The 12,589-nt window shown below is 37.1% G+C and overlaps 2 protein-coding genes across 2 annotated transcripts; both read right to left on the minus strand.

Moving 5' to 3' along the window:
* Window positions 1-629: 629 nt before the first annotated feature.
* Window positions 630-1,888, minus strand: LOC126630198 (metalloendoproteinase 2-MMP-like). Its single transcript, XM_050300312.1, has one exon. The coding sequence runs from the start codon at window positions 1,886-1,888 to the stop codon at window positions 845-847; it is 1,044 nt and encodes a 347-aa protein (XP_050156269.1). The 3' UTR covers window positions 630-844.
* A 685-nt stretch (window positions 1,889-2,573) lies between these two features.
* Window positions 2,574-5,884, minus strand: LOC126629132 (monocopper oxidase-like protein SKU5). Its single transcript, XM_050299042.1, has 9 exons — window positions 5,709-5,884; window positions 5,492-5,601; window positions 4,875-5,145; window positions 4,653-4,782; window positions 4,113-4,470; window positions 3,618-3,986; window positions 3,224-3,480; window positions 3,023-3,098; window positions 2,574-2,901 (listed from the first exon to the last, which is right to left on the minus strand). Exons 1-9 carry the CDS (start codon window positions 5,835-5,837, stop codon window positions 2,829-2,831), a joined length of 1,773 nt encoding a protein of 590 aa, XP_050154999.1. The 5' UTR covers window positions 5,838-5,884; the 3' UTR covers window positions 2,574-2,828.
* Window positions 5,885-12,589: the final 6,705 nt, after the last annotated feature.

Here is a 12,589-nt window from a genome sequence, read left to right on the forward strand (position 1 = left end):
AATGAATCGAATCAATATAAAATAGAGATGAACTTATCCGTAGAATGTGAAAGATGTGACTTGAATTTATCTGTAAAATCTGAAAGACATGGTTTTTACATGTGACAAATGAGTTTTCTACTCTTAGCAACCAAAAGTGTTCTCGACCAAGAGAATATGGTTTTGGTATTGTGTATGAGAATAATTGTTGTGAGAGCAGGGACATGCCTTTTATATTGACAAGAGTTTCTCCCCATCCATCCTATTATAGGAAAGAGAGATTTACCAAATCATAATCCAATCAACCAATGTCCCACCATAATAAGGCTTACTAAATAGGGATCATATAAAAGGTTAATCAGAGGTTAAAACTCTATTATTCTAACCATATTGGGCCATAAGATCACTTAGAAAATCAAGTCACCCAAATAATAAGTTACTCGAGGATCAAATGATTTGATTGACAAGTCATTGATACTCACAATTGTGTTTATAAAAGGAACCTCGCCCTCAATAGAACACTCGCATCCCTCCAAACAGACCCACAACAAAATTTAGATAAAAGAAGTAGAGCGATCGAAAAAAACTACACAAGAAATAGCATAAGGACTTGAGGAACCTAGACCTCTCGAGGGGACAATGAAACCAAATCGCGCGAAAAGAAATACCATAAAGACTTACAAGCACTTTCATTATAACATCTGCAACCAAAAAAAAAAAAGGTTAGAAAATTGTACATCTTCATCAATGCAAAAATGTATATATCTTGTACCAAAAATCATTTATTTTCTTTATATATAGGGACTTGCAGTCACCTCACTCCATCTTCTTATCAATGTAGTAATAACAATCTATGATGTGTTTGCTACTGTAAACCATACAAAGCACGTATACCATCAATATCATCCCTATTCAGATCACGTTTCACCATCCCATATTCAAAGTAGGGATACATGATTGCATCGGGGAGGTCAGGATTGTGATTAAGCCCCAGAAGATGGCCTATTTCGTGTACAGAAACGGATTCCAAGTCTATCTCATTCGACCCTGGATTGGCACTCCATGTCTCATCTGCATCAAAATGGAAGTTTCCACCTCCAGGCGGATTCGCATGCGCGTAAGTCCCTTTGAAGCCGTCAAATGGGGACCTATCTCCATGGTTGCCACGGTGGAAGCCAATGGTAATGTCAGCCGCTGAAGTAGAAGGAACTTCCTCAAATGTAAAAGTGGTCACTTGTGCCCATCTCTGAAATGCTTGTGCACATATAGACCTTACATTCTCTGTGCCAGGGACTTGCCTTGCACTGGAAGCAAAGCGATATCTCAGATGGGTTTGTGTAGATGGCCATCTTAGCGGTCCAGGGAAGAACTCATAATGAGAAACTCCATGGAGGGACTTGAGTTTGCGGTTGTACTTTTTGCTTCCCTTTCGCGTGCCGTTGACAACATCTGGCACACCACATCTTGGCACCATCATTTGTTTCGCTGTGGTAGTGTCTAAGCTTCCGGTGACTTTTAAATGGTAGCTTTTCTGGTATGACTTGATGGCGGACTCTAGAAGGTCATCAAACTCGTCATTGTCCGGGTGTTTTGAGTGATCATAATTAAAGTAGCCGAATTTGGTGAGGTGTTTTTTGAGCTCTTGCAACCCACTGACGTTTTGACCCTTGTGGCATCCCTCCAAGTATTGAATGAACTCGAAGGAGTCATGCTTATGATCATGGTCATCAGTAGGTTTTGCAAGGGTTTTTTGAGATAGCAACACAAAGATCAGGAGGGATAAGGCTACGCAAGGTTTTGGAGGCCATTTCCGGGATTTGGTAGCTAGATAGATAGAGAGATGAGTAAGGGTTTTATTTTGTTGGTCTTGAGTTTCCTTGCCTCTATTTATAGATGAGCATTGCAGCATATCAACAAAGTTTGTGCCTTGTTCACAAGTAAAAATTTTCATATAAACACGTTATAGGACTTGGAAATCTTGTTAATTGGAATTCAATATTATTATTATTATTATTATTATTATTATTTTAAAAGACGATGTTATCTACATTAAGGGGTTAAGGTGGGCTAAGTCTTTTATAATGGACTAGCAATAATGTGGTTCAAATTCGCTTTTGGTGAGATTCGACCCTAAAACCTCTCACTTACAAGTGAAAAAGAATACATTGGACCGTAGTATTAAGTGGTAATTGGAATTCAATATTAGACTTGTATGAGTTCGTTCTTCTTTCTCTTGTCATCGGTCTTTAGGCCAAGACTTAATTAGTCTCGTTGACGGACTGAGTCATTCATTTCTATTTTTAATATACTTTAACTTGTGCCTAGTCCAAGAGAAAAACAAGGTTTCTTGTGCTGAATATTCTAAAAAAAGGTAAGGGATCTGGATTGTTAGTGACACCATGTTGTCAAATGGGTTAAATGTAAGCGTGTTTGACATTCTTGCCACAAGTGTAATTGCATGAGTTCAATGTCCAAGTCCCTTCCTCTTTCTTTTTTTTTTTTTTTTTTTTTTTTGGGGTTTCTTGTGTCAACATAGTCACCAATCTAGAGAAGGTTAAGCAATGAGTTTTTTTGCTCAAGTGGCTAATATGTCTCTCAATTGAGATGTTCGAATATGTTTATATGCAGCACACATTCACATGATTTTATTAATTTACATATTATAATATGGATAGATGAAAGGGTTGTTGTTCCCTTCATTGGCTAGGTGAGAAATCAAATCTCAACATTATTACAATAAAAACTAGATTACTGTAATGCCTCTGAAAGTGTTTGCACATCCCCCTTTGCCAATGAATATTCTAAAAAATTAATATTTAGTTTCTTAAATCTATGGCCATTTGGTACCCCTATAAAAAATTGGACAATCCTCGAGAAATTTGAAGGAATGTTGCAACAATGCAGATGCAAGCAACGTGAAACCTACAAACACGCAAACAAGAAAGAAAGATAGGTTAGCTTTGAATCATAGGACTAATTTTTTCAAATTAAAACAAAAATAATCAAGAATAATTAACACTTTGAATCATTAATCAAGTATTACCCTTCTGCTGTTTGCAAAGATGGTGCATTAGATGGCTTCGGTGGCGGAGCTGCAGGCGGAGAAGGAGCAAACGCTCCTGCAAAAATGAAGATATAAAAGAATAAATAGATGTTTAAGCAAGACAAGAGGATTATTAACTTAATTAATAATAAGACTGAGAAATTAAGGAGATGGGGTACAATTAACAACACTATTACTGACCACATAGAAGGAGGTTAGATGGAGGAGGCCTTTCCTTGGCAGGGTTGGGATCAGCATCATACACCCTCACATAAAGCTCCTCCCCTAAATACCAATTTTTCAGGTGTTGTGACCTCAAATTCCACATTCCTGGGTTGTCAAGGTATGCATAAACTGCACTCCATTCGCCAGGGTACACTTGCACAGTAGATCGCACGACTGGATCATAAAGGTTGTAAGTAGAGCGCGACTCAGGCTTCCATTTTCCAGCTCCAAAACTGAAATAAATTTTGAGACACGATATTGGTATGAAATATGGGAGTTTGATATGTTATGTACTGTTGGATTTAATCAATGGCACTAATACTTGAGCGACAAGAAACGTTACCCCTAAAAATGTTAGACTTGTGCTTACCCAACAACAAAGAATCCAAATCCATCCAAGTGCCAAGCATCCATGTCCTCCAAATCATTCTGGAAAACAAGTTCTATCCACCCTTTATGGGTCCCCGTGGCAACAAAAACTCCACGTACGGATTCAACATTTGAAGAGTTGGTAGAAAATTTATCAAGATCGTAAATTCCCGACCCATTGAGAAACTGATCAGCCAACTTTAGTGGTGTGTCTGGGGCCAAGTAAGACACATTGTTGACTGTAAACTGAGGTAAACCAAAAATCTCTGCAGTGGATGAATGCAATATGAATGTCTGTGACAATGTCACATTATGTACATTGAAGGATCCTTGCGGATTAGGCCTTGCAGCCCCTGTGGTCAAGTTCAACCTTCACAAGACAAAAATGTTCAATCATAAAATGTGGAATATAATAAAATAATCACAAGACAAGACGATCACTCTGAACGCTAACCCAAAATCAATTAGCAACCAATGAAGAAGTCTCGATCATTACCTAATGGACTTAGCTTGATTGATGGAGAATTCTCGATCGAATGGGTCAGGACCAGTTGGAAGAGGCCCACTGGCAGGTGTGGTGGAGTTATCATAATGCAGTACACCAATGCCAAATTTGCTCACATCTGTAGCATTGAACAGTTTAGGACTTGCCATCATGTAATAGTCTGAAACAGTTTGGTCAGCTGTGACAAGCACAGAGTAGGACTGCCCAACATGAACATCAAGAGAGTCCAATGTAATTTTATTTGTATAGGATCCTTCTGTTTCAACCAAAACCATTCTGTGACTTTGAATCCTAAAATTGAAGCTCCATGTAGTCCCAACATTTGATATCCTAATTCTGTAAGTCTTCCCTGCATATATATAATAGCATATTTAATCGTAAATATTTGCATATATAGACTATAGAGTGATGCCATATCAACCATGTATCGACATTTGTAAGTTAACGGTGCCAATAATATCAACATATTCCAAATGCGATTAACCAAAATGTAGAAAAACTTCATAAATGTATACTCATCATTGTACGTACCCTTTGTAACATTTAAAGACTCATGGCCTTCTGTAGGAGGTACCAAATACGCGCCTTTTCCATTCATCAAAATTTTATCAGGGGTGCTGTTGTAGGCCATGGTCTTGGTGCTCATCAAGGACCTAACTTCCTGTTACATTATTAGAGCAACAAATTTACATATTTTGGTCGCAGTTCACATTTGTCGATCAATTACATGTCGGTCGGTTGTGAATTACGTACCTTGTAGCTTCTTTCGTACCAGTCACCAATGAGAAGATCAAATTCTGCTTCTGGTTTCGGAAATGGTACTTGGATAACTGCGCGATTATTGACGCGAATCGGACCAAAAGCTCCTCCAGCTTTCTGGAATTTGAGTGAGGGGAAGTAGGAAAAAGTGCCAATTTGATCCTTGAACTGGAACATGTAAGTCCAGTTGTTGCCAGGAAGAATAGGACAGTTTGTGCCTGATACCCCATCTTGCCAAGAGTTTAGTCTTTGTTGTATGCCATTCCTGCACCATTACAACTCTCAATCTTTAGGGCTCTAAATGTCAAATCAATATTTCCCTAAATGATAGTGATTTTGGCACTTTTTCTCTATCTGCACTTCAAATAACTTAATATTTGACACACAAAAAAATTGCGTTGACAAACGGAGTGTGGGAACTAGATCTCTCTCAGTTTATCTTAGACTTAATTTATTAGTCTTTCTTCTATTTCTAAACTTGAATGAGAGACTATTGATCAATAAATATGATTTTAAGGGGACTTAATTTTTTTTTTTTTTGGAACACTAATTATGCATCAATTTAACACAATCCACTACAGATCATATAAACACACGATATTTGGCCACACCAAGTTATGAGCAGCGGTTCATCCATTTCATTAAACACATTGATATGAAACATATCATTGGTTGTGCCATTGATTAGCGGCCCCGGAAACTGCCCGTTGATGGCGATAACCTGAATTTACCAATTGTAAAAGATCTCAGGAAAAACAAATAAGATAAAATAAAACAAATACAATAAAAATCAAGTTTTGAACTCTTAGTCTGTGATGTTGTTCATACAGGTTGGTCGACAGATGCCGGTTTGATACTTGTGTCAAGTGTGACGTGCCAGTCAAGAAATATATCCTCAGCAGAAACTGCTAGGGCAAAGAATATGAGAAGAGCTGCAGGAACACTTGGCCATGCCATTTCACATGGACTTCAATTTCTTCGAATCTTGCAAAGCCTGCACTAAACTACCCTCCTCCTCCTCCTTGTGTATTCTCACGTAATTAACGGCTAATGAGCTAGTAATTAATTATATAATCCTTTAAATTAATATCATAGTGATCATAAACGCCTGCCAAAACAAACAAAATAAGATAGCTACGACACTTTGATCAGGTGTAAACACAAAGAGCCAAGGAAAAAGATGACAAAAATTGTAGAGGCACATTTGAATTAAATGAGAACAAGATTTCCTTGTTTTTCTCAGCACTTTAGGAGGCCGTGCACGAAGTTTGGCTTAGCACACTATTCGGAAGAAGTATTTTTGTTTATTTTGAAAGAGAAATCTGATTGAGTTGGGCTTCTGTAGAAGATGATTGAATTCCAGTTAAACTTTACAACATTGCGAGATCGTTAGACATTATTTTATACTACGTGACAATTAACCTGAAGACCCTTACAAGTTTGTTTTATAGTTGTACATCAAAGAAGAAAAGGTAAAAAGGTTCTTATACATTTTTATATTAATCCGACGTGCACGCAACAAGATGTTAGCTCCAGCTTTCATCTCTATCTGATATTCTTTCCGGAAAATGCAAAATATACTGTCACATTTAGTAGAACGTACACGTATGCTCTATTGATTATGTACAAAATCGGGTTGATTTTGAACCAACTTACATTTGACCGTAAAATTACACAAACACAAGAACACATGTGAAATATTGTGGTTTACCTCAAGTTGGGGGGTGTAAATCCAATTTCACTATGTATGAGAGTTACATTGCACATGGTGGCTTATTGTCTTTGAGAGAGTAGAGATGTTAGAAAATTTTCACCCTCCTAAAATGAGGGTGAGAGATCCTTTTTATAAGACAAGGGTTTCCTTTCCCTCTTTCGTACATAGCTCATGGCTAAAGAGTGAGCCCTAGAAAGTGAGTCCCAAATATGGTACAACAGATTATTTTGTTAATTGTTTGTTATAATTTTCAGTTTTGGAGGATGACTTTGTTATTTTATAATAAAGGAAGACACTTTAATCCCTAATTTCATGTTTAGGTTATAAATAAAATAAGAAATTTTTTATTTGAACCCATATAACCTCTTTCTACACCCAACTTAAATTTTAAATGTGAATTGTCTTTCTTATCCTATTGCATAATCACAGTCAAGTACACGATAAGACTAACAATTAAACTAAAATTTATCAATAAACCCACATTATTGCTAGTCCATCGTGAGGCTTAGCCTACTCCCCCACCTTCTTAATGTAAAAATATCATTTGTTAAAAAAAAAAAAAAAAAAAAAAAACCCTAGTTTTACGCAATATTTATCCTACGCTCATTCCGGTTAAAACGCTAAGAGCTCTTATAGAGAAAACAAGCTTTTTTTTTTATTTATTTTTTTTATCAATGGATGGTGATTTTGAAGTTTTAAATCCTCCAACTAAGGTATGAATTGATTTATGCAACTTTTTTCGTTTGATTTCAATTTTTTTTAGAGTTAGGAAGATGAGTTTTTAAGTTTCAATTCACAACCATCAATCTTGAATGTTGAAAAGACAAGTTATTGTGTTTTGCTGTGTAAATGGTGGCGAAGCCTCCCCTGCCAATTTGGTTTCCTCGAATCCACTCCATCATCATGGTTGAAAAATCTAGGGCTGACCTAAAGAAACAAGGGTTTGCAACCACTTACTAAAGTAAATGAGCATGTTGTTTGCTACCACTTACCTTAGATCATGGAATAACTGAAAATTGGTTCATTAGGATGCAGCAGATACCACAACAAAGAGACACCAAAATACAAACAAATTAGCTAGCAACAATAGTGATGGGAGCCATAGTGATGTACGTAGCAGCTCCAGCAATGAGGCACATCATCTTAAGAAATTCTATTAATTTCTACATAGAATAATGTTGTACTACAACAATTACGACGTAATACTGTATTACATTAACGAAAGCATGCCTTATGACTTTATGCTTATGCAATTTGGGATTTTATTCAAATTAGTTCTTTAATAAAAATTATTCAATTAGAATTTTATTTCCTAAATGGGTGTAAAGATAAATTTACATGTTGAATTGAGTTTGTGAGGGTAGATTAGGTAATAAACTTGAGTTTAAAAGATATTAGCTTTTTAATTAAAAATAATATAGGCATAGAGAGTAAATTGAGTGTAAAAAAAAGTTATAAGGGTTCAAATAAAATTTATCATAAAATATTTAGGCTCTCATTTCATTTTGAGTAAAGCATCTTTATAACAAAAATAAATGTTATTTGTAAGATCCCACATCGACCAACTGAGAAGGGGTGATGTGCTTTATATGTACATGCTCCCCTCCCTATAGCATGAGGCCTTTTGGGAACTCACTGGCTTCGAGTTCCTTCAGAACTCTGAAGTTAAGCAAGTTCGGGCGAGAGCGGTCCTAGGACTAGGATGTGACATAATGGTATCAGAGCCACTCTGTCGTTCGGTGCGGATGTGCCTGCAAGGACGTCGGGTTCCCCTTAAGTGGGGTGGATTGTAAGATCCCACATCGACCAACGGAGAGGGGGTGATGTTCCTTATATGTACATGCTCCCCTCCCTATAGCATGAGGCCTTTTGGGAACTCACTGGCTTCGAGTTCCATCGGAACTCCGAAGTTAAGCAAGTTTGGGTAAGAGCAGTCCTAGGGTGGGTGACCCACTAGGAAGTTCTTGCGTGAGTTCCCAGAAACAAAATCGTGAGGGCATGGCCCAAAACGGACAATATTGTGCTACAATGGAGTCGAACCTGGGATGTGACATTATTATAAATAAATAAATATAAAAATATAAAAATAAAAAAGTCTCATATATTTGATGGGGTACGGCATGTTTCCAAATCATGCACTCTCCTATTTTGATTGCTTGTCGTTGAGGGAGGAATGGCTTCGGACTATTATTCCAAGGACTCGTTGGTATAAATTATCGGATTGGAAATGATAATCCCTAAATTTATAGCATATTGAAAGTAGATGAGAATAATATTGTATTTTGAAAGGACTAGAAAAAATTAGACATGAAGAAAACTTCGTCATTCCAATCTTCATGGGAGGATTGAATGGATACATTTTCTTTTTGAGTAACCCTTCTCCTATCTCTATGTTTGTCACAATTTTCATTAACATTTCGTCTTCCAACATACCTTAAAAATAGTGTCTTATCCGCCACTTAGTACTACAACACACATAAACAAAATTCATTAAATATGATAGAAGATGATATTCGAGATATGGATAAAAATACGAATAGAAAATATTTTGATTGGAGAATTCTCGATTTGTATTAAAATGAAGGTCGATATTAAGCCTCACAATGGATTAGTAATAATGTGGTTCAAATTCGTATTTGACGAGAATCCAACCTAAGGCCTCTCACTTATAAGTGAAGAGAAATATCACTAAATCATAGTACTAAGTGGCGATAGCTTTGCTTATTAAATAGCAAGAATACCATAAGGACCACCAACATGCAACCAAAGGGAATTCAGTAATAACCAACAGGATCCTCTCCGGATCCTTTTGGTGAGGATCTTGGGGATCCGTGAATAGTATCCGTTCATCGTACATCGTGTGGTCAATTTTGTGAAGTACTGTTTATGTTTATTTTTAAATAAAAAAATTTAAAATGATTTCTGACCGTACGATATTCGATGAACGGATATGACTCATGGATCCTTGAAATTCTCACAAAGAGGATCTAACGAGGATCCGTACTCCAGTAATAAAGCCAATGAATTAAGTTTAAAGGTGTAAAACTATTAAAGCAAAAAAAAAGTTTGCAGGTTTACATGTGTGCTCATATAATATTTTTACATTATTTGCAAATCAAATTAATTATTAATAGAACATTCTTCGTCAATTAAAACTTAAAAAATATACCATTCTAACTCTTTCATCAAAATTGAACTAAAATAAAATTTGTGGGCAAAAGTCTTCTCAGAATCGATACCAAAAGTGAGTCTGAATTTTCCTCAATGGTGGTATTTTTGTCAGGAAGAGGTTTGAGTCCCTCTTTATCTAATAAGGTAATGAACGATGTTTTCTGCAAGTGACAATTCCTCATACATGGCCTGTTGCAACTGAGGGAACTTTACTGCCTAACTATAATTTTTTGGCTTGAAGCTGGGCACAAAAAAATTGTCTGTTTACTCTAAAGCTCAAGATCATGAAAGGGAGTTACCTTCTCATTCATTCGACTAGACTGAGCGAGAAATTGAGTGTGAACAGTTTCTTATCAGACTACTAGTTCAATCAATAATCTTCGTTATGCTTGGGCCCAGGTTCTCTAAGTAAACAGGTAGGGGCTTACTCCGCTCCGTAGTCTAACACTTGGTGCGTTCGGATGCTAGTGCACTTATCTCACTCAATCTTTCTGGTGTCTGGGTGCGAGAAGCAAATATTATGAAATAAAGGTCGGACATACCTTGAAACTTTAGGGCAAATACATTTTTGGATCACTTTTTTTGGGTGTTAATTTGACCTTCTTTATAATGCTACGGCGCCCAAAGTAAAGTGTGACGAAGAAAGCAACAAGTGCGGAAAAGCTAACTTAATCGGAGATTTGTATCAAGATAAATAAGGGGAGTCCTTTAGGTGTTGCGATAATCGGCCTAAAGATATCCTCATTATCGACAAAAAGGAAATAGAACAATTAAACAAAATGATTAAAGATATAAAACAGAAAGGATCCATATCATCCACTTTTTGTTCAATTGTGGAGGGAATTGGATACTCTCCGAGGCAATGCTACTAACCAGACAACATGGGCCGTTAAATTTTGATCCAACAGCTACAATTATTATAACTTTATAGGGACCCCCTTGTTTGTAGCCGTTGGATCAAAATCCAACAGCCCATGTTGCCGGTTAGTAGGATCCTATGGCATTGCCTCAGAGAGGATCCAATTCCATTGTGGAGGGGTATTTTTCCCCTTAGTGATTTTAGATATTTTTTCGTTCAAGGCCCACTCATTCCAATGAGATAGTAATTACATGCAACATAAATTTTGTTGTTTTTTACACCAGCATCATAACCATGTAAACATGGCCAATCCTATCTCTACTAATTAATAAAACCCTTTTTGTCAACCAAAAGAGGGTGAAAAGACAAATTAGTCTTCTATGACACAAAAAAATGATAGACAATAATGTAATTTCTTAGGTCCAAATTTTATTGTTTTTTATTAAAGCCTCACCTACAGATGATGTTAAAATACCTCAAATATTTAAAAAAAATGGTAAATCTCAGTTTACTACCCTCAAGTTTCGTGGTTTTCAACATTTGGTACATGAAGTTTTTTTTCATCCCAGAGTCATACCTAAAGTGTTAATTTTGGGATAGTCTTATACATCTATTAGTCTGGTTGTTAAGTCTTCCGTTTAACTGATGATGTGGCGCCTATGTGGACAATGACTGAGCGCCACATGTCATTAAGAGGTCCACCTGGAAATTAAAAATTCAAAAAAAAAAAAAAAAATACACACCCGTCTTCTACTTCCCCCAACCCCTTCCTCCCATTCTTTCCTTTGTAACCCCTCTCCTTTGCACACCCCCTATCGCTCATCTCCATTCTTTTGTCCACCAGAAACTCCTCTGATATCGCCTCCAACATGAACTTCCCCGGATCGACACAATCGCCCAAAGCCAGAGGCATCTGCGACCTCAGAGCCTCAAATTCCTTCTTATTCGTCGTCACAAACCTCCATAACCCCCCCCATAATCCTTCTTCAAGCACAATGACTTGAGATTCATTAGCAATCCCTTGCCGTCGTCCACCTCTCAGTACTTGTCGTCGCTGCGGGCCCTCCATATTCTTTACCCTCCTCATCTGCCTTCTTCCACTTCCAAACCCTAAAAAAACCAAAGAAATTCACCTTTAATTGCAAATGAGCATCTTCCCTAAGCCCTAGAAACCCCATTGTTCAATCTCCACCCAGATTTAGCTCTAACCCACTTCATCCATGGTCGCATCTTGCATCTCCACCCACTTCGTCGCATTAGATTTCCTCGTTTTCTTCCTCAGAACCACCTTCACCGCCTCCAACTCCTCATTTTCGTTCACTGATTTCGATAAAGTTTCAAACTTTGGGTCATATATTGCTCTGTACGGAGATGAAGAGGTCGTCAATGGCAGATACGCAGTTCAACTCACCAGTTCAATGAGCTCGAGCGTCGGCCGAGCTATTTACAAGAAACCCATCGAGCTGTATGAAGGTAAGCCTTGGAAATCTGTGTCTTTTTTGACGAATTTCTTGTTTTCTATTTACAATGGTGGTGGGGATGGATTGACATTTGTAATGGTTCCAAAGGGTTTTAATCTTAGCCTATTTGGGCTTTCTCTGGGAAATGGTAAAAGTAAATTCAAAGTTGCTGCGGTTAAATTTGATGCATTGAGTCACTACTAGAAATTATAATTTTGCCGACAAATTATAAGCCGACAAAGCAAAATTTTGTCGGCACAAGAGTCATTTCTCGACAAAATTTTTAATTTGTCGGCTGAATACTCACACTAGAACCAATTTACAATGCCAATCTTAGCCGAGAAAATTGAAACGTTAGCCGACGATTATTATGTAGGCGTAAATTCGATGCCCTGACAAATTTTGTTTTGACGGGTAAACTTTGGCGGGAACTTTTCCCGCTATATTGAAATATTAGCCGATGATGTGAGGCAACAAAGTATTTCATCGGCAAATTGATTAGAGA

Source organism: Malus sylvestris, chromosome 7 (assembly GCF_916048215.2).
Source record: "Malus sylvestris chromosome 7, drMalSylv7.2, whole genome shotgun sequence".
In the NCBI taxonomy this organism is placed as follows: Eukaryota; Viridiplantae; Streptophyta; class Magnoliopsida; order Rosales; family Rosaceae; genus Malus; species Malus sylvestris.

Bases quoted from the DNA above. Each gene is read 5' to 3' on its own strand.
- LOC126629132 (XM_050299042.1), bottom strand. From the start codon at position 5,837: ATGGCATGGCCAAGTGTTCCTGCAGCTCTTCTCATATTCTTTGCCCTA. The intron at 3,987-4,112 runs GTAATGATCGAG...TGTCTTGTGAAG, and splicing joins AATCAAGCTAAGTCCATTAG to GTTGAACTTGACCACAGGGG. The intron at 3,099-3,223 runs GTCAGTAATAGT...TCATTTTTGCAG, and splicing joins ATCTAACCTCCTTCTATGTG to GAGCGTTTGCTCCTTCTCCG.
- LOC126630198 (XM_050300312.1), bottom strand. From the start codon at position 1,888: ATGCTGCAATGCTCATCTATAAATAGAGGCAAGGAAACTCAAGACCAA.